The following is a 16,287-nucleotide window of genomic DNA, read 5'->3' as shown; positions in this document are numbered from 1 at the left end:
AAGTTATTTTTATACTTTATAAATCCAGGTAAGTATGGATCCAACGATGAGTATGTAAAATAATGCTAATCGTATCTCCGAGCTTGTCAAGCATTCATTACCACCTCCTCCAAGCGGGGAGAGATCTCCATCACGTGGGTCGACGTCATTCTAGAAGCTGCACGCAATTATACCCCAAACTCGTTCCTATCCCCATGGTAGAGTTGATTCATTTGAAGATTATGAGACTGCGCACATTGTGTAATTGCCAATTACAGTGATAGGGAAATAGTTGCTCTGTTGAAGATCAGAGACTTGTTCAACAACCCCAAATTTCGATATCAAATACATCGCCCGTATCGATAAAACACGGCTAGAACTGCGGACCGGGAGCTCGGCATTTCCATCCAGTAATATTCGATTGTTCGAACAGCTCCGGTAGATTTAGCCAATAGTACGGCCCAAGAACACCGACCTACTGCAGTGAATTACAAAATGTGACCAAATATTTTACCTTATCAATCGAGTCCGCCTAAGGTGAGGGACTATTCATCCATTAGCACCTGAATCTAGTGACTACTGTTCGAGCTGGATCTTAGGAATGTCATTTAACTTCAGCAACCTGTTTGCTAACCGCTCACTGACGGAGCGCGGGACCTGGCACCTGCAGACTTGACACTGGCGCTTCTGGACCGGTATCCGGCATGCATTCGCTTCAGGTGCAAGTTGAGATTCCATGTCCGAGTGAAACCATCGATATGTCGGGGACATGACTTGACAGGACACACTATGTCTTGCTTGCGATGCTGCCCTTTGCCTTTGAGTCGTTGTGTGCTACCAACTGCCTCCGATGTTGGACTGCCGGGACGAGAAGTCGAGCCAATTGTAGACGCTGCGCGGGAGCGGGGGTTTCCAGATTGAGTTCGACTAGGAGGGGAAGGCTCGATCTGTGGCTCCGGTTCTGACTCATCGGTCTCGTCCTCGACATACTCCCATTTGTTGACATATCCTTCCTTCGAGTGCTGTAGTTGACCCTCCCTGAAGGTCTGGAATTCCATATCCTCTCCGAAAAGAGTCGCACATCTGCGAGCAGTGCGCATAACAGCAGCATGCGGCAAGCCTATCATGGAAGCAATACCTAATACTTCACTCCAGTCCCGAAGTCCACGACGAATGCGACTGGCTGATCGCCTGCGATCACTATCAAAAGACCTTCCACGTGAACGAGAGGCAGTGCGTGCGCTCGACGCAAGTACGCTGCGGGATCGGCCTGTCGTGGATGTAGCCCGCACGGAGGATCTGCGAGTTCGTTTGCGCCCTCTTGATTGACTCCTCTCTCCCTTCTCGCCCTTGCGCCTTTTCCTTGAATGAGATGCGTTCGAAGCGACACTCTCCGTGTCACTCTGCCATTCACTTGCTGAGCTATCGTCTCCCGCCACTCCGCCTTTTCGAGCATGGTGCAGACCCATCAGTAGCTGATCGAATTGGGTAAGTATGTTGCGCGTAAGAGGGCGTAGCTGTCGTCGAGATTTGTCATCATCGGCTTGGACTACCGGACGAAGTTCCATGGCATCCGTAGCGTCAATGTCACTTTCCCATTCGCTCTCCATACCAGTAGTTTCGTCGTTCGTTCTGGACATAGATCGTGCTCTCCGCTTTGGGTTTGGACCGACGCCTTTAGTCGTCCAATCTCTCGCCTGAAACCGATCCTTGGCAGTCTTGAGCATGATTGCTATGATTGACTCTTCCAGCTCTGCGCTGGGTCGAGGATCCGGCGGCATTCTCAAAGTCCATTCATCATCAATTTGTCTTCGTAGATGCTCTCCTGGACGAGGAACCTCCGTTGCCGGTACAGGCCACGCTGTCCAACGTTTCGGAGGTACAAATGTTTCCGTCTCGTCAAGCTGCTTATCGCTTTCTAACGCTTGCTGTGCGATCTCACGTGCCCTAGCCCGTAAAGCAAAAGCATTGTAGAGATGAGCGGCAAGGTCTCTGGCTCTGAGTTCCTCTAGTGCTTGCGCATTCTGCCGGTCTTGCAACGTAAGCTTTCTCCACGTAGACTCAGGGCCACGGAACCTATTAGGCCTGTATGAGGGCGATGATGGCGGACTGTCAGGGTGTTGCTTGCTAGACCAAGGCACTACCGCGGCCTGCTTCTTCGATAATTGGTACGAATCACCATCATTGCTGGCCTCATCGTCGGACACAGAACCGTCGTCCTCACTTTCGACATATGTCTCATCATCTGAGTGATCGTTTTCAGTCAATGGAACCTCTTCCATGTCAACGTCTGAATCATGCTGATCCGGGCGATCTCCGCCCTGTTGTACCTCGGGGTACGGTTCCAGATCTGCCACATCTTGGCTACTTGGGCCTCCGAATATCGATCTGTACGGTTGTGCAGATTGAGGAGGACTGAAGCGTGAGGGCTGGCTTCCAAAGACCGAGGACATTGTTTTCAGTCTAAGAGAGTCATGCGCCTCTAAGTACGAAACTTATTGACTGCAAGATCACTTATACGTGGCGCTGAAGTAGTATGATGAAAATTGCCCGTCTTTTAGCATAGCAAGTGTGCCTTGTCCGTTGGAACGGATCATGACCTCATTCAGAAGCGTTGGATAGAAGGTTGCTAAAACAGTGCAAGTTCCTCAGTAGAATCTCAGCGGACCTGGCTTGGAAACATGGCTTTTTTTGCGGAAAGATCTCGAGCCCTATGAGTTTTGATTGCATGTAGGAATCGCATTCAGACGAGAACCAGAAAAAGAAAATGATATCACGTGATCTACGAACAGCTGCAGTCTCAGATTGCAGGATCGAGCTTTCAGCAGACCTACTCTCTATGTCTGAGAAAATAGATACGACGATTCGTCGAATACATGGATGAATCTTAATATACGATGTTTATATGCTGAAATTAGTACAAAGCCAAGGAATGACGCCAGAAGATTGAATGTCCCCAAATTCCAGAAAAGGATATCATCTTGTCGCCAAAAGCATGCTGCTAACTTTTATCTATGGGAACTCATTTTGTCGCCTCCTTCTCAAGCTTTCTCCTCTTTGAGCGCAGCTTCGCCGCTTCCTCGGACTGCTTCTTGTTCGAGTAGATCATCTTCTCAAGCAACTTGCGCTTCTTACGACTCATCATCATCTTCTGTCTCTCCAGCTCTTCCTCCTCCTTGCGCTTCTTGGCAGCGATCTTCTTAGCCTGGGAAGCCTTCTTCTTAGATTCGTCGCTAGTAGCCCCGTTGGAAGAGAAGGGAAGACCAGCAGCCTCAGCCTCAAGTTCCTTCTGGTGCTGGGTGCGAGCCGCTTCCTCTTCGTCCTCTGATTCGGAAGCAGCCTCTTCTTCTTCAAATCCACCAAAGTCTTCCTCTTCCTCTTCACTTTCGCTCTCGTCATCATCGGTACCGGCAACATCCATGCCACCGTCGACAGACTCGTCCTCATCTTCACTCTCCGATCCAACATCTGCCTTAGCTTCGGCCTTCTTATCGTTGGCCGCTTCTTCCATCTCCTCGTCACTGTCCTCGTCTAACTCGGCCTCGCCTTCTTCTTCCTGCTCGGCCAGGCTGGCTTTAGGATCGTAGCCGCCTCTTGAAGGCTTGACCCAAGGGCTCAAGTGAGGCGGAAGGGTGGCACCCGGTGCATACAAATCAGGACGGACAAGTTTGCCCTCATTGATGCAATCCCAGACCCACTGAGGCTGGACGTAGGTTCGACCAGGAATCCGAGTACCTGGCTTCACCTTCTGGACGGCGTCAGAACCGTCCTTCGAGGCAGCAGGAATAGCTGGTAGGGAGGACTCGGGCAGTTGAGGTCGGTCGACGATCTGGTGAGTAATGCGAGTATCTGTCTCATCGTGAGTGAAAGCACCGTCACCGAGCACGGCATCCCAGCCGATCCGCTTGCAGCCGAAAGCCCGCAGAATGAATTCAAGGGGCGCTCTAGGTGCCTCTCGTGAAATGTAGAATGTGAATGGGGCGAAGAGCGATCCGGCCTCGCTTCCACTCAGGTCAGGTTGGGGGAGTGTATCGGCTTCTGGGGCTGCGGGCTCGAACTTGTCAATCGTTTCACTAGATTCCTCGGTCGTCTCGGCGGCCGGCTCCTCCTTTGCCTCATCCAGTCCTGCTGATTTGATCACGTCGTCGACCTTCGCCTGAATTTCCTTCGAGACCTCCTTGTTAGTGGAGGTGGTTGCTTGTGTGTTACCAGCCTCAATGGCCTTCGGGGCATCGCCGACTCCACGGCCCTCGAGGGTGAAAGCCGCCAATTCTGCGCCATTCTCGTCGCTTCTGGTGTCAAACTTCGGGGGATATCTCAGACCAATCGACGAATACAACCGGAAGTTCACGAATCCAAGCAGAGTGGTGTAAAAGTCAACGAATGTGGCCATGATACGGTAATCGACGTCGCCGTTGACGCGCTGCACGAATCGGTAAGGAACCAGCCACATTATATCCTGTCCTTGGATCGTAGCCTGATAGTAGATACCCTTGATGGAAAGGAAAGATTTGCGCAGAGAGTTGGTCGTGATCAAGTAATGCTGAAATTCGTGACAAAGCCGTTGGCAGAGGGCAATAGTCTTAGGAGGAACGTGAGCGGTTGAGGGGAGGTTGGCAAAGAGGAACAGAAGTGACAGGGCATCATCCAGGTCTCTCAAGGCGTCAATGAAAGTGGGATAGCGCTCCTTGATGACATGGTCCAATGTGAGCTTGGGGGCATGGTTCTTCTCCAACCGAGCTGCATCGCCGACTTCTCCGCGTCCAAGAGATCGTGCAATCTTCTTCGCAACGGCCTTCTGCTCCCGGAATTTTCTGAGTAGGGGTTCATGGAGAAGATATTGGATATCCTTGGTGTAGTAGAAGGTGGTATTCGGGGTCGATGTTTTCGAGGCCTTCTTCTTGTTCCGAGGCTCACGAGGATAGATACCTAATTCGCAGAAACAATCCGATTAGGATCGACGCCACCACATATAGAGAAGAGAAATAAAGGATCGGATTCTCTAAACATACCCTTGAAGATACAAAGACGACGGAAGTCAGGCAGAGAGATCTGAAGCTTGCGAACTGCCTGAGTTCTGGTAATGTAGTTTTTGGCCTGACCAGAGGTACCTGAAAAAAATGTCAATTAAAACTCAAGAGCGCAAAGAATATGGTTCGATAAGCATACCCTTCTTCTTGATTTTACCCATCTTTGCGGTGTATGGCTGTTGACCGAAAAGTTGTTGATGGGGAGACTTTTTTTCTGATAACCAGAAAATTTCTTGATAACTCTTTTTTCCCTTTTTTTCTTTTTTTTCTCCAATCACAAGCTTGGTTGGCCCGTGCGCTGCGGAAAAGGGTAATGCGCGGAGTCTTGGCGCGCCTGGCCGAAGGACAGCTGGAGCATACAAACCTAGAGCCACAGTGAGACACTGACTGAAAGCCAGATAGTGATGGTCAATTATTGATAATTGCTATGCTTCAATCTTCAAATTTTTGTTGAACACACCATGCCGGTCGACAGACGGAAAGTTGCCGTGTTTAGCGGTGCTTTCGTCTTACGACTTTTCCTCTTGCTCCTGTTCCCCTCGCTGCCGGACCTGCTGACGGGCAGAGTCGAGGTCTCTACACCAGTGAACAGTTTCAAAAGACGTGAGTTCTATCCGAGCATGTTTTCTGTCTGTCTGAATTGCTCAGGCTGACATCTCTGTCTCCAGTTCAAGAAGGCCTTTTTCTTTACACTCGGAATGTTTCCCCTTACGACGGAGGCGTCTTCCATCAGGTATGGAGTCCAGGATCCGTTCTCTTTGGCCTTTACTAAGTCGCGGTACCACGGGTTAGGCGCCGCTCCTTCTTCCCATATTCGCTCTGCTACCGAACGCCAGAGACTATCCGTTAGCGACGGCAGTCTTTTACGCTCTGATTGACCTTGTTAATGCCAATGCCTTGGTCACCATATCGGACTCCAATCAAGGGATATCGGGAAGGTTGTATACGGCGTTGCGAAAGGATATCAAGTGGGGTGGGGTAGATGTGGCAGCATGGTAATTATACTCTGCGACTTCCTGCATGGCTATGCTCCTGACGGATAACAGGTACCTTTTCAACCCGTTCACCATTGCCGCCTGTCTGGGCCGATCCACAAGCGCCTTTACTTCGACTGCAATCCTTTATGCTCTGTCGAATGCCGTCACGGGGAATAGCTTCAACGCCATGCTCGCTCTAGGATGCGCGTCTTATTTGTCAATCTACCCGGCCCTTCTGTTTGTTCCGCTCGTGCTTTTGTGTGACGATCGACGTGCTCAAGGCGCGAAGCCTCCATCTGGAGTTGCAATCTTCGCCATTCAGCACTTTGGCATACTTTTGCTCGGCGTCGGAGGGCTTCTGGGCCTATCTTACTTAGTCGTTCCAGACTTTCGGCAGTTTATCTCTGCAACATACGGTTTCCAATTGCTTGTCCCTGACCTGACTCCTAACATTGGCCTCTGGTGGTATTTCTTCATCGAAATCTTTGATTCCTTCCGAGAGTTCTTCCTTGGCGTCTTCTGGCTCCATCTCACAGGCTATGTCGGCGGTCTCACCGTTCGATTGCGCAAGCAGCCTCTTTTTGTTCTGACCTCCCTCATGGGCATCTTCGCCATATTCAAGCCGTATCCTAGTATTTCGGACGCCTCCTTGTACTTTGCACTTCTCCCTCTCTACCGGCATTTGTTCCCATGTAAGTTCTGCGAATGGCCGTGGGAGTTGGCTCTGCTAACGACAAACAGTGATGCGCTACACCTTTTTTGCCATTTCGGCGCTTCTATACGCCACCCTCCTGGGCCCTGCATTCTACTACTTATGGATCTACGCTGGATCTGGCAATGCCAACTTCTTCTATGCGATCACACTAGTGTGGAGTCTGGGACTCTCCATCCTCTTGGCAGACACAATCTTTGCTGCTCTCAGAGACGAGTGGGAGCAGGAGAATCCAGAAATGCGCGGCAAAGATATTAGACAGGTCTAGATTATGGTATCATAGCCCTTTCAAGTATCATACTTCGAAAGGGATTTCAACCCTCGTCATTCTCATGTGACGACTTCTGTTTCAGAGATTCGGACATGATATAGTAGTCAGGCTCCACTTCTCCTGTCCGCAACCGAATCGACCTAGGGGAGTTCTCGTCCACCTTGTAACCGATCGACTCGTAAAACCGCAATGCGCGATGATTAGACCGAAAGCAGGTCAACATAGCCTTCTCCAGGCCAATGTTGACCCCGATTGATCGCAACAGTGTCATCAGATGCATTCCAATTCCCTGGCCCTGAGCCTTCGGGGCCACGTGCACCTCATAACAGTAAATTACTTCCTTGCCGTCCTCGTATGTGACCATAAACGAAAGGAACGCAAGTATCTCTCCCCTCTGGAAGGATATGCCGTCCGTAAAGGTCACTTCAGGTGAACCTGTCCGGCTGCGTCGCTGAATGAGATATTTCATATCAGGCAATCGCATCTCTTTTCGCTTACGAGCCGCAGACCATCCCCAGCTGGACGCCCTGTAAGCGTCTGCCGACGTCTGCTCGATGAGTGTGAAACACACATCGAATACCTCGGCGGGAATCGTACTGGATGAGTAGACGTCAACGGTGCAGCGCATTTTGTTGTGAAACTTATTGCGGTCATAAGGACTGTATTCGTCTTTTGGACGCCATAGTAGATCGTGACCAAGGAGCTCTGGGTCGATATATAGCGAGGTGAATTCTCCGATCGGTAGACTGTTGGTGCGCTCTACCAGAGGTAGTGGCTTGGGATCTGTAACTAGGTCAATACGCGTCTCGATTCAGGAATATCAAGCAATCCAGAATCTTTCAAGTATAATTGAAGTAAGAGCACAGGTGAATGGCGAAATCCTGTGTGTAGGATGACCCCAGATGAGACAGGATGAACCGGAGTTGCGTCCGTCACGATACAGCAGAAAGGGGCAGGTAGAACCATGTTGAATCCAGCCGTTGGATTCGTCCAGGACCACAGCTATGCATATTTATAGACATATCGATAATCGCGGTTTGATGACTCACTCACCTTTATTCTGATCATCGTTTGCCTTTCCTGTCAAGCTACGTCGAGTGGATTTTCGTTGTGATGACTGTTTAGCCTTGGTTTTTGTCACCCTGCCTTTTTTGACGGCTGGCATTGTGATTGCCACTTCTCAAGATCTATTCATGGCAACAAGTATCATAAATATGTGGAAATTTTTGGGGTGTGTTTGGCTGCGTTGAGGTTGGTTTCACTTAATCATCAGTGTTTATGTTCGCCAGTTGGTGTTTGACGTTTCAGTCACTCCCCTTTCTCTCCTGCAATCACACTTTGCTGAATGCTACCTTGGCCCAAGTTCAACCATTTCTCGACCTTGATCATCCCACCTGAAAAATTGAATATTCTTCCAGCAGATCTTAACCTTAATAAATGCAGACGGGAACATTGAGCCGAGACTTTTACCATAACATTCTTTTGTTCACTAACAGCTTGTGCATCAATGTCGGACACCTTCGATTTATCGACTGGCGTGTTACAAGAAGAGATGGTTATACTTATGGCCTACATTCTACGCAGTGCTCTTATTGCATACAAATAGCAAAGCACAAATTTGCAGTGACCTAATATCAGAAGTGCAGTGCTACTTTCAAAGAGCAATCTCTTCTTGTCGCCGTCTGATGACGAGTTTCGCCGAAGGATCAGCACTGAGCGAGATGCCTCTCTTTCGCACAGTCGGTGTATAGCCATCCGGCAGGTTGAAATTATACTTTAATATAATATGGCACAAGGCGATCTTGACCTCGTTAGCAGTGAAGAACCGTCCTGGACATGCGTGCTTCCCATAGCCGAATCCGAGATCTGGGGACGGCCACACTAGCTGGGCCGAAGTCTCATGGCCGGGAGTCTCGCGTAGTCTCAAAAATCGATAGGGATTGAATAACTCCGGGTTTGGGTACGCGTCTGGATCCCACATTTTGCGGCTAGAGACGAGAATGGAAGAGCCCTTTGGAATGAGTGTGCCATCCGATAATTTGATATCCTCGAGTGCGAGACGTCTCATTGAAGCTTTGCGCAGTCAGTCTTTTCTAGTATCACCAGATATAGACGCTTGACGGGGGATAGAAATCCTCACTGATGTTGACCGGCTTCATGCGCTGACTTTCCTTCAGCACACTGTCCAAGAGTTTGAGCTTATATAAGGCGGTCTTCTTCCATCATTCTTCCTGGTTGACCGCCACAATTTCCTCGCGAAGCGGTTGGATAACCTCCGGATTCGCACAAAGGTCGAGGAGGACCTGCGTGGAGCATGTCCGACGTCGTATGGATGGCAACAATTGAGAAGGCCATTTGCGCTTCCGCAGGGGGATAGTGCTGACCTTTGGCGCATTCCTCCATCAACTGTATAGCATCATGATAGCGTTTTTGTGGCTGATTTGCCTTCCTGGCTGCTTCTAGGTCTCTGCGTCTTTCTTCCAGTACCGGAGTTTTTCCGTCGCTTCCTTCAGTTCCCGGCGGATTTTACGGCAGGATGGCAGGAAGTTGGCCACAATAGGGCGTATCAACCTGGGCCAGAGCCGGAGGTCCTCAGCGGCAAAGAAGGTATCCACGGTATAGTCGACAGTGATAAGCAGCCAGTCTGGGTTACGACAAATCTTGTCCCCAAGGAAGTGTCTGAGTGGAACTCCAGTGTAATGGCACGGCCAAATCTCAAGGCAGGGTGAGCATGAAACTCGTTTGCGTACTCGGGTGCAAGCATGGTCTTGATTCCATTGTCTGAGTGAACCCGAAAGATGGGGCCCTCCAGTGACTAAGTTCTTGAAACTCAGCATCAACTGCATGCGGGAGGTACTTTGCGAGAACCAGTTTTGCTTAACTTGCACGCATCTTGCAAGTACCGCTTCTGAATGTGAGAGGACCGAATTTGGAAGAGCTTCTTCACATTGACCATAGGTATCGACGGCCTTCGAGGGAAGAGTCAATAGGAAGAACAACCCTGAGATGGCCAGCACCCCAGCCAGACTGATAGGATCCAGTCGGAACAGCTGTGTGGAAATATCAGTGAGCATCTTGTCTTTCATGCACGTAGCAATACGAGAGGCGGCCATTGTTGAAATTAGATCCCAAGATAAAGCCCGACAAGCTTGAAGATTTATATACTATTCGAACCAAGCGCTTATCCAAAGCGCAGAATGGGGATCAACCCTCCCAACCAGCCAATCGCGAAGGTTCCATAACTCGCAGACACTCAAGTCGACCCAGTCATATCAGGTTAATATGCAATATAATCTTCGCGATGTCCCAATGGGTGGTTCGGGTGATCAATCACGGACCCTACTTCTCTATATACTGAGGCACAGACGCAGTGTTTGACATCATGCAGCAGAAGATCAGAGATGATCTGTCACCAATCGCTGCCCTGAAAGCGTCGGAATTTGTTTCCATCGCTTGCTTTCCATAGGCAGTCGATAGTGACGTCTGTGGTTACTGAATCAGCTTCGTGCTGAATTGCGCAGTATTTGTCAGTTATGCAGGTGCCCACATTTTTTAATCTCGCTTGGTGGAGTTCTCTGCTTCTTCATCGCTCGATCAGGCAGCATGACGCAGTCTGCTGAACTCAGTGACCCCCTGTACGATCGTTCAAGAGAGACTTCTGCACGCAGATGAACATATTCATTGTAAGAGGCGTATCGACTGACTTATTCTCATCTGGAAGAATTAAGCTCCCAGCACCAGCCTCATCCAATTAGTGTATGGATCATTATATATATATGCCACTCAGCGTCTATAGGGCATTTGACCGCTACGACAATTATGCGCTCTCACTTTCCCTGAGCTTCGCTGCATGCTCCTCTGCGCGTCTCTCGGCTTCAACAGCACCCAATTCCCCAAACACGTCCACACCCCAGCGGAACGGATAGCTATATCGTTGATGGCGGTCAAGTTTGTTGAGAGCTTTGAACTCCGCATCAGGGATGATGAAGTCTGATGAAGACGTTCTGGTCAGTCAAGAGGTTAGTCTGAGGACACGGTCGCATATATACCTTGAAAATTGCTCTCAATCCTAGATGCCTTGACACTTTTTGGAATAGCAGCGAAACCACGCTGGACAGCCCAAGATATCAGCAATCTCGCAGGATCTTTGCCCAGTCTTTTTGCTATTTCGATCACGGCGGGGTCATCGACAACACTGTTTGACGGTCAGTTCACTCCGTCAGCGGTGGTACGAGGATTTAGTATACCGAGGAGCACCCAAGATATTGTTGCCCAGAGGGCTATAAGCAACAGGTAGAATATTCTGGGAGAATAGTCAACAAGATGTGTATGCCATTGTAGGTGATTGGTGAGATGTACATTCTCTTTCAGATACCCAAACAACTTGGGCTGAAGGAGGTAAGGATGAGCCTCGATCTGGTTGACTGCGGGAGGAAGCTCTGCCGTCTTAAGTAGTTCCTCCATCTTCTCAATGGTGAAATTGCTGACTCCGATGCTTCGAATCTTGCCAGCCTTGACTAGCTTCTCCATCGCTGCCCAAGTATCGCCGATGGGAATGTCCACTAAACGGAATCTTTTTGTGACCGGGTCGAGAGGCTGAAAAGTGTCGTTCGTATGTGCGAACGATATGGGCCAGTGGATCTTTTCACCTATCAGCAGATATCCGTCAAGATTGTAACTGACATACCAGGTACAAGTCCAGATAATCCGTCTGTAAATCCTTGAGTGTCCTGTTGAGCGCTTCTTCGACATGGCTCGGATGATGGTGTGTATTCCACAGCTTGCTCGTTAACTGCAGAGTGATGTGAGATAATTTATCAGATGCAATTGAGTCTACTGTGATCGGAACCAACAAATATCTCCTTTCGGGGAACACCCGACTTCTTCCATCCCCGTCCTACTTCAGCTTCATTCAAGTAGACAGCAGCACCGTCGATATGCCGGTATCCCACGCGAAGAGCTGTCGCGACGGCATCTTCTACCTCATGAGGCGCAGATCGCTGTCAGGTCATTAGCAGCAAATTTATGTAGCTCGAACACAGAACATTACTAACCCAGGTTCCTAGACCGACAGCAGGGATCTCATACCCAGAATTGAGCTTGAATTTACGCCCTAGAGACATGATGGGTTCGTTCTTGAGTTCAAGAATGATTGGGTATGCAAGCAGCCATCCAGAGATGAGATGATTATAAAAGGATCGGGTTTCAAATTACTGAGGGGATGCGACAGGCTGCTGACGGTTTTACCCCTCATGCAATGTAGATCTCACTCAGCGATCAGACTATGTGGATTCTATACAAGGACATCGTCTGTCAACAAATCTCTGAGGAATGGGTCTTAACAAAAGAGCTTTCACTTTGTCATCTAATGTGGCTGCTTATTTGGGCTATGATAACACCCTGAAAGGAAGCATCTTCCTCACTTCCGCAATTGACAACCATCCGCCAAGATAATGCAAACGTCTGGCTTTGGGCTTGTTTCGGTCTTTCTCTCTCTTTTGATTGCTAAGACGGAACCACCTAGTTATATGAGTGTTTATTCTCCATGAGACCCATGGATACACCAACAGGTACACCTTACTTCCAATGACCGCTGATTGCAGATGGTCCTTCGTGAAAGAATTGTTTGCTGAGCCCACTTAGGTTTCCGTTCGCTTTGTTCTGATCGCCTGTGCCATGAGATTGGTCATTATCGTGTTATGGTCCGTGTGGCTAAGAGAGCGGCTCAGAGACCGTCAATCAGGGATATATAGAGCCGGGATGTCAGGCAGATGGTCTATCCAGCAATCGCTGTGTGAAAAATAGAGTACACAGGACATCAACTGTCTCTACTCTGCCTCTACTCTGCCCCAAAGCTCATCCACACCCTCTTGTACTTCCCACCTAAGGTTGGTTTTTGCCTTGAGCTGGAAGATGTCTAAAGAGGAAGGAAAGACGACTCGTCTCGAGTGAGTATCTCGCGCTTGTTGGCAAGATTAATTGTTAATAGCCAGATAGATTTTTGACTTCCGATACGGTTGCCTTAAAATCACCAGGATCAACATGCACGTTCAAGATTCACAAAGATCTCCTGGAGTCCAAGTGTAAAATTCTTCATGCAGCATTCACCAGCGGGTTCGCGGAGGGCCAGGATGGAGTGTATACCTGCTCAGACACGACTGACGGGACTCTTGCGCGCTTTATTGAGTGGGCATATCTAGGCGACTATCAGGCATCAGTGATCAGCAAGGATCTGGTGCAGACGACGCTCAAAGCCTCCGATGATGCTGACGAGGACAATGCATCATCAGCAGCCGCCAATGTGAGCGAAAGCACGGATGTGGAGCTTGATAACCATCCACTGCTGGCTCATCTCCGGCTTTATATTTTCAGCGACGCATACCTCATTGCTGAACTAAAGCAGTTGGCCTATGAAAAGCTCACTGCATGCTTTGTGGATATCAACAGACCCCAAACTCTCGATCAACAACGTGCGATTATCGCTTCCTTGCGAGTCGCATTCCTCAAGATCCCGCTGAACGACAGTCTCTTGGACTGGCTGGCCCATTATGCGGCATACAGCGTCAATCAACTTCGACTTCAGCCCTCTTTTCACGATCTTCTTGAAGCCGCTCCTGCCCTGTGCTCGCGCATGATGAATACTTTATGCCCGGCTTCAACTGCTCCTTGGCAATGTCAGACTCCGAAACATAGATTTCCCCCCTACAAGCCGGGAAGCTATGAGGAACAATGTGAGTGGTCTTGAAGGTGGGTAACATCCGTGAGAAAGTAGGGCCGTTGGTACGAGCCATGCAAGCTGCGCGGAGAAGTCCCGAACAAAGTCTCGATTTCCTGGTCGAGAAGGGCTAGTACTCGATATTAGCCTTAACACCATGCTGAGTGATGGATTCTTCTATCGGATTCTGAAACCAAAACAACGGGCCTGGCACATCGACTATCGGTTCGTGGATTTGCCAGAGTGGAGACAGTCTTCTAGATGAATCAAGTTTCGGGACGTCTCTTCGTTACCCCCATTGTAGTAAAAATGCCGGACAAATAGTAGAGCACGCTGAAGATGGATCCTACATCCACCCTTCTACTGCTCAACCTCCAGCACAGATGATTATTAATCGAATGAACAATTAGAAAGGTATCTCTTAAGATGCAACTGCCGGCCATTGAAAACTCGGTGTCTGAAGGTATCCACATTCACTTTATCCCTTGAGCAGCTTGAACCACAACACGACCTTAGGAGACGTCCGGCAGTCGCTGCCCAAACGCTTTCCAGCAGACTGAGCACAGATGGACCGGATTTATCAGCAGATTGAACGGAGGATCCTCACAAGCATTGATGATTTGCTCGTCGACTAAACCCAAATATTTCGGATGTCCCTCGGCACCGTTAAAGATGGCCCGAATCGGAGAGTTATCAGTGTGCCGTCATAGCAGGTGGAGCTTTACCTTACGTCAAGAACTAAAGGTCGAGAGCTTGGGTTAAAGTTATTTATCTGCTTCGGGCCTCCCTGATCAGTACATTTCTAGCTAACAGCCTAATTCAATCGCGATATCCCTTCAATTGACCCTCCTGAGAACTCGACGCCTTACATACGGAAAATGGCTCCCTCAACTATGAAGCAGTGGGTTGTTGTGGATAAGGAGAATGGTTTCGATAGTCTTAATTTTAAGGAAGGTCCTGTGCCTAAGTGCGGTGAAAATGAGGTCCTCGTCAAGCTACGCGCTGCGTCGCTCAACTATCGTGACCTGATCATCCCCAAGGTGCGTCACTTCCTCTACGCTCGAGACGGCATGAGCAAATCAGCTTTTTGTCGCGCACATTTCTGATGCCTCTATAGGGGATGTATCCCTTCCCTATCAATTTCCCCGTTGTCCCCGGTTCCGATGGTGCTGGCGAGGTCGTCGAGGTCGGGTCAAAAGTGACCCAGTTCAAGAAGGGCGATAAGGTGGTGACCTTGTTCAATCAGTTCCACCAGTACGGTCCTGTCGATACCCGGAGCACCAAGTCCGGTCTCGGTGGCGTCCTTGATGGTACTCTGCGCCAGTACGGTGTTTTCAACGAAAATGGCCTGGTTAGGGCTCCCAGAAATCTCAACTTCCTTGAGTCGAGTACCCTTACATGCGCTGCCCTCACCAGCTGGAATGCTCTGTATGGCATGAACGCTCTTAAGCCGGGTGAGGTTGTTCTGGTACAAGGAACGGGGGGTGTCAGCACGTTTGCCCTGCAGGTAAGTCTTCAAGCTGATGTCGGCTGCCTACTTGAGTAGAGAACACGCAACAAGCTGACAGTATTCCTGGAACAGTTCGCTAAAGCAGCTGGAGCTACTGTCATTGCTACGACCTCCTCTGATACGAAGGCCAAGAAGCTCAAGGAGCTTGGAGCGGATCATGTCATCAACTACAAGACGAACCCCAACTGGGGCGAAATTGCTCGCTCCCTGACTCCAGACAACGTCGGTGTCGATCACATTATCGAAGTGGGAGGCGCCGGAACCCTCAGTCAGAGTTTGAAGTGCATCAAGTTTGAGGGCACAATCAGCATCATTGGTTTCCTCGGAGGTGTCGATCCCAAGGGTCAGCCTGGCATGCTTGAAGCACTTAACCACATCTGCACCATTCGGGGTGTATACGTCGGAAGCAAGGCTTTGATGAACGATATGATCAAGGCCATTGAGGTGAACAACATCCACCCGGTTGTTGACGAGAAGGTTTTCCGTCTCGACCAGGCCAAGGAAGCTTATGAATACATGGTGAGTCTTCGTTCGCTTGAAGTTATTGAGAATAGGGTGCTAACGGCAAGCAATAGTGGGCTCAAAAGCATCTGGGAAAGCTGGCAATTGAGATTGATTAAACGCGAGCGTATCAGACTATGCGAAGGCTATTAATGAGGATTACGACGACGTTGAATGTACTACCATAGCCATTGCACTATCTATATAGTGATGTAATTAATGCCAATGGACGTATGATGCTATCTCAGCCATCTCCACTTTCCAATCTTTTAGATATCCTTATCTAAATTTCCTTATCTGTTTATCGACACAAGCTGAAGATAATCAACTTTCTTTTACTATCTGCAGTATGGATAGGAAGACCAACCATGAGAAGGTGGAGGGGCGTCGCTCTGCACCACCTTCCCCTCGTCTTGCCCCAACACGCCACCGCCGCACAACAGCTCATCATGCATCATAACGCCATGATCTCCAGCATTCCTTTTTCCTGATTTGCACCCATCGTGGAAAATGGGTCCTCTTCACACTACTCCGTACTACTGCAAAAGCAGTGATGTTTCTCCACTTCTTAGCTCCATACTTGCCTTAATAT

At 49.3% G+C, this 16,287-nt stretch overlaps 7 protein-coding genes and 1 pseudogene across 7 annotated transcripts; 3 read left to right on the top strand and 5 right to left on the bottom strand.

The window, feature by feature from the left end:
• Nucleotides 1–608: 608 nt before the first annotated feature.
• On the bottom strand, nt 609–2,432 carry NFIA_108000 (uncharacterized protein; the record flags this gene model as incomplete). The annotated part of the gene is made up of 1 exon (XM_001267203.1): nt 609–2,432. The coding sequence occupies one exon, from the start codon at nt 2,430–2,432 to the stop codon at nt 609–611; it is 1,824 nt and encodes a 607-aa protein (XP_001267204.1).
• Nucleotides 2,433–3,001: 569 nt separating this feature from the next.
• nop7 (mRNA-binding ribosome synthesis protein NOP7) lies at nt 3,002–5,170 on the bottom strand (the record flags this gene model as incomplete). Its single annotated transcript, XM_001267202.1, has 3 exons — nt 3,002–4,908; nt 4,992–5,090; nt 5,149–5,170. The coding sequence occupies 3 exons, from the start codon at nt 5,168–5,170 to the stop codon at nt 3,002–3,004; spliced, it is 2,028 nt and encodes a 675-aa protein (XP_001267203.1).
• Nucleotides 5,171–5,470: 300 nt separating this feature from the next.
• NFIA_107980 (GPI-anchor transamidase subunit GAB1) lies at nt 5,471–6,966 on the top strand (the record flags this gene model as incomplete). Its single annotated transcript, XM_001267201.1, has 5 exons — nt 5,471–5,612; nt 5,678–5,742; nt 5,802–6,004; nt 6,056–6,678; nt 6,728–6,966. 5 exons carry the CDS (start codon nt 5,471–5,473, stop codon nt 6,964–6,966), a joined length of 1,272 nt encoding a protein of 423 aa, XP_001267202.1.
• A 46-nt stretch (nt 6,967–7,012) lies between these two features.
• On the bottom strand, nt 7,013–8,134 carry NFIA_107970 (N-terminal L-serine N(alpha)-acetyltransferase NAT4; the record flags this gene model as incomplete). Its single annotated transcript, XM_001267200.1, has 2 exons — nt 7,013–7,752; nt 8,023–8,134. 2 exons carry the CDS (start codon nt 8,132–8,134, stop codon nt 7,013–7,015), a joined length of 852 nt encoding a protein of 283 aa, XP_001267201.1.
• A 489-nt stretch (nt 8,135–8,623) lies between these two features.
• NFIA_107960 lies at nt 8,624–9,648 on the bottom strand (annotated as a pseudogene).
• Nucleotides 9,649–10,786: 1,138 nt separating this feature from the next.
• Nucleotides 10,787–12,092, bottom strand: NFIA_107950 (aldo/keto reductase; the record flags this gene model as incomplete). The annotated part of the gene is made up of 7 exons (XM_001267199.1): nt 10,787–10,959; nt 11,019–11,164; nt 11,217–11,272; nt 11,329–11,610; nt 11,657–11,761; nt 11,823–11,969; nt 12,024–12,092. 7 exons carry the CDS (start codon nt 12,090–12,092, stop codon nt 10,787–10,789), a joined length of 978 nt encoding a protein of 325 aa, XP_001267200.1.
• Nucleotides 12,093–12,882: 790 nt separating this feature from the next.
• NFIA_107940 (BTB/POZ domain-containing protein) lies at nt 12,883–13,714 on the top strand (the record flags this gene model as incomplete). Its single annotated transcript, XM_001267198.1, has 2 exons — nt 12,883–12,917; nt 12,967–13,714. 2 exons carry the CDS (start codon nt 12,883–12,885, stop codon nt 13,712–13,714), a joined length of 783 nt encoding a protein of 260 aa, XP_001267199.1.
• An 848-nt stretch (nt 13,715–14,562) lies between these two features.
• NFIA_107930 (zinc-dependent alcohol dehydrogenase family protein) lies at nt 14,563–15,814 on the top strand (the record flags this gene model as incomplete). The annotated part of the gene is made up of 4 exons (XM_001267197.1): nt 14,563–14,724; nt 14,802–15,191; nt 15,267–15,713; nt 15,770–15,814. 4 exons carry the CDS (start codon nt 14,563–14,565, stop codon nt 15,812–15,814), a joined length of 1,044 nt encoding a protein of 347 aa, XP_001267198.1.
• Nucleotides 15,815–16,287: the final 473 nt, after the last annotated feature.

The sequence above is a fragment of the Aspergillus fischeri genome, genomic scaffold (assembly GCF_000149645.3).
Source record: "Aspergillus fischeri NRRL 181 1099437636245 genomic scaffold, whole genome shotgun sequence".
NCBI lineage: Eukaryota > Fungi > Ascomycota > Eurotiomycetes > Eurotiales > Aspergillaceae > Aspergillus > Aspergillus fischeri.
This window is presented reverse-complemented; position numbering and strand designations above follow the sequence as displayed.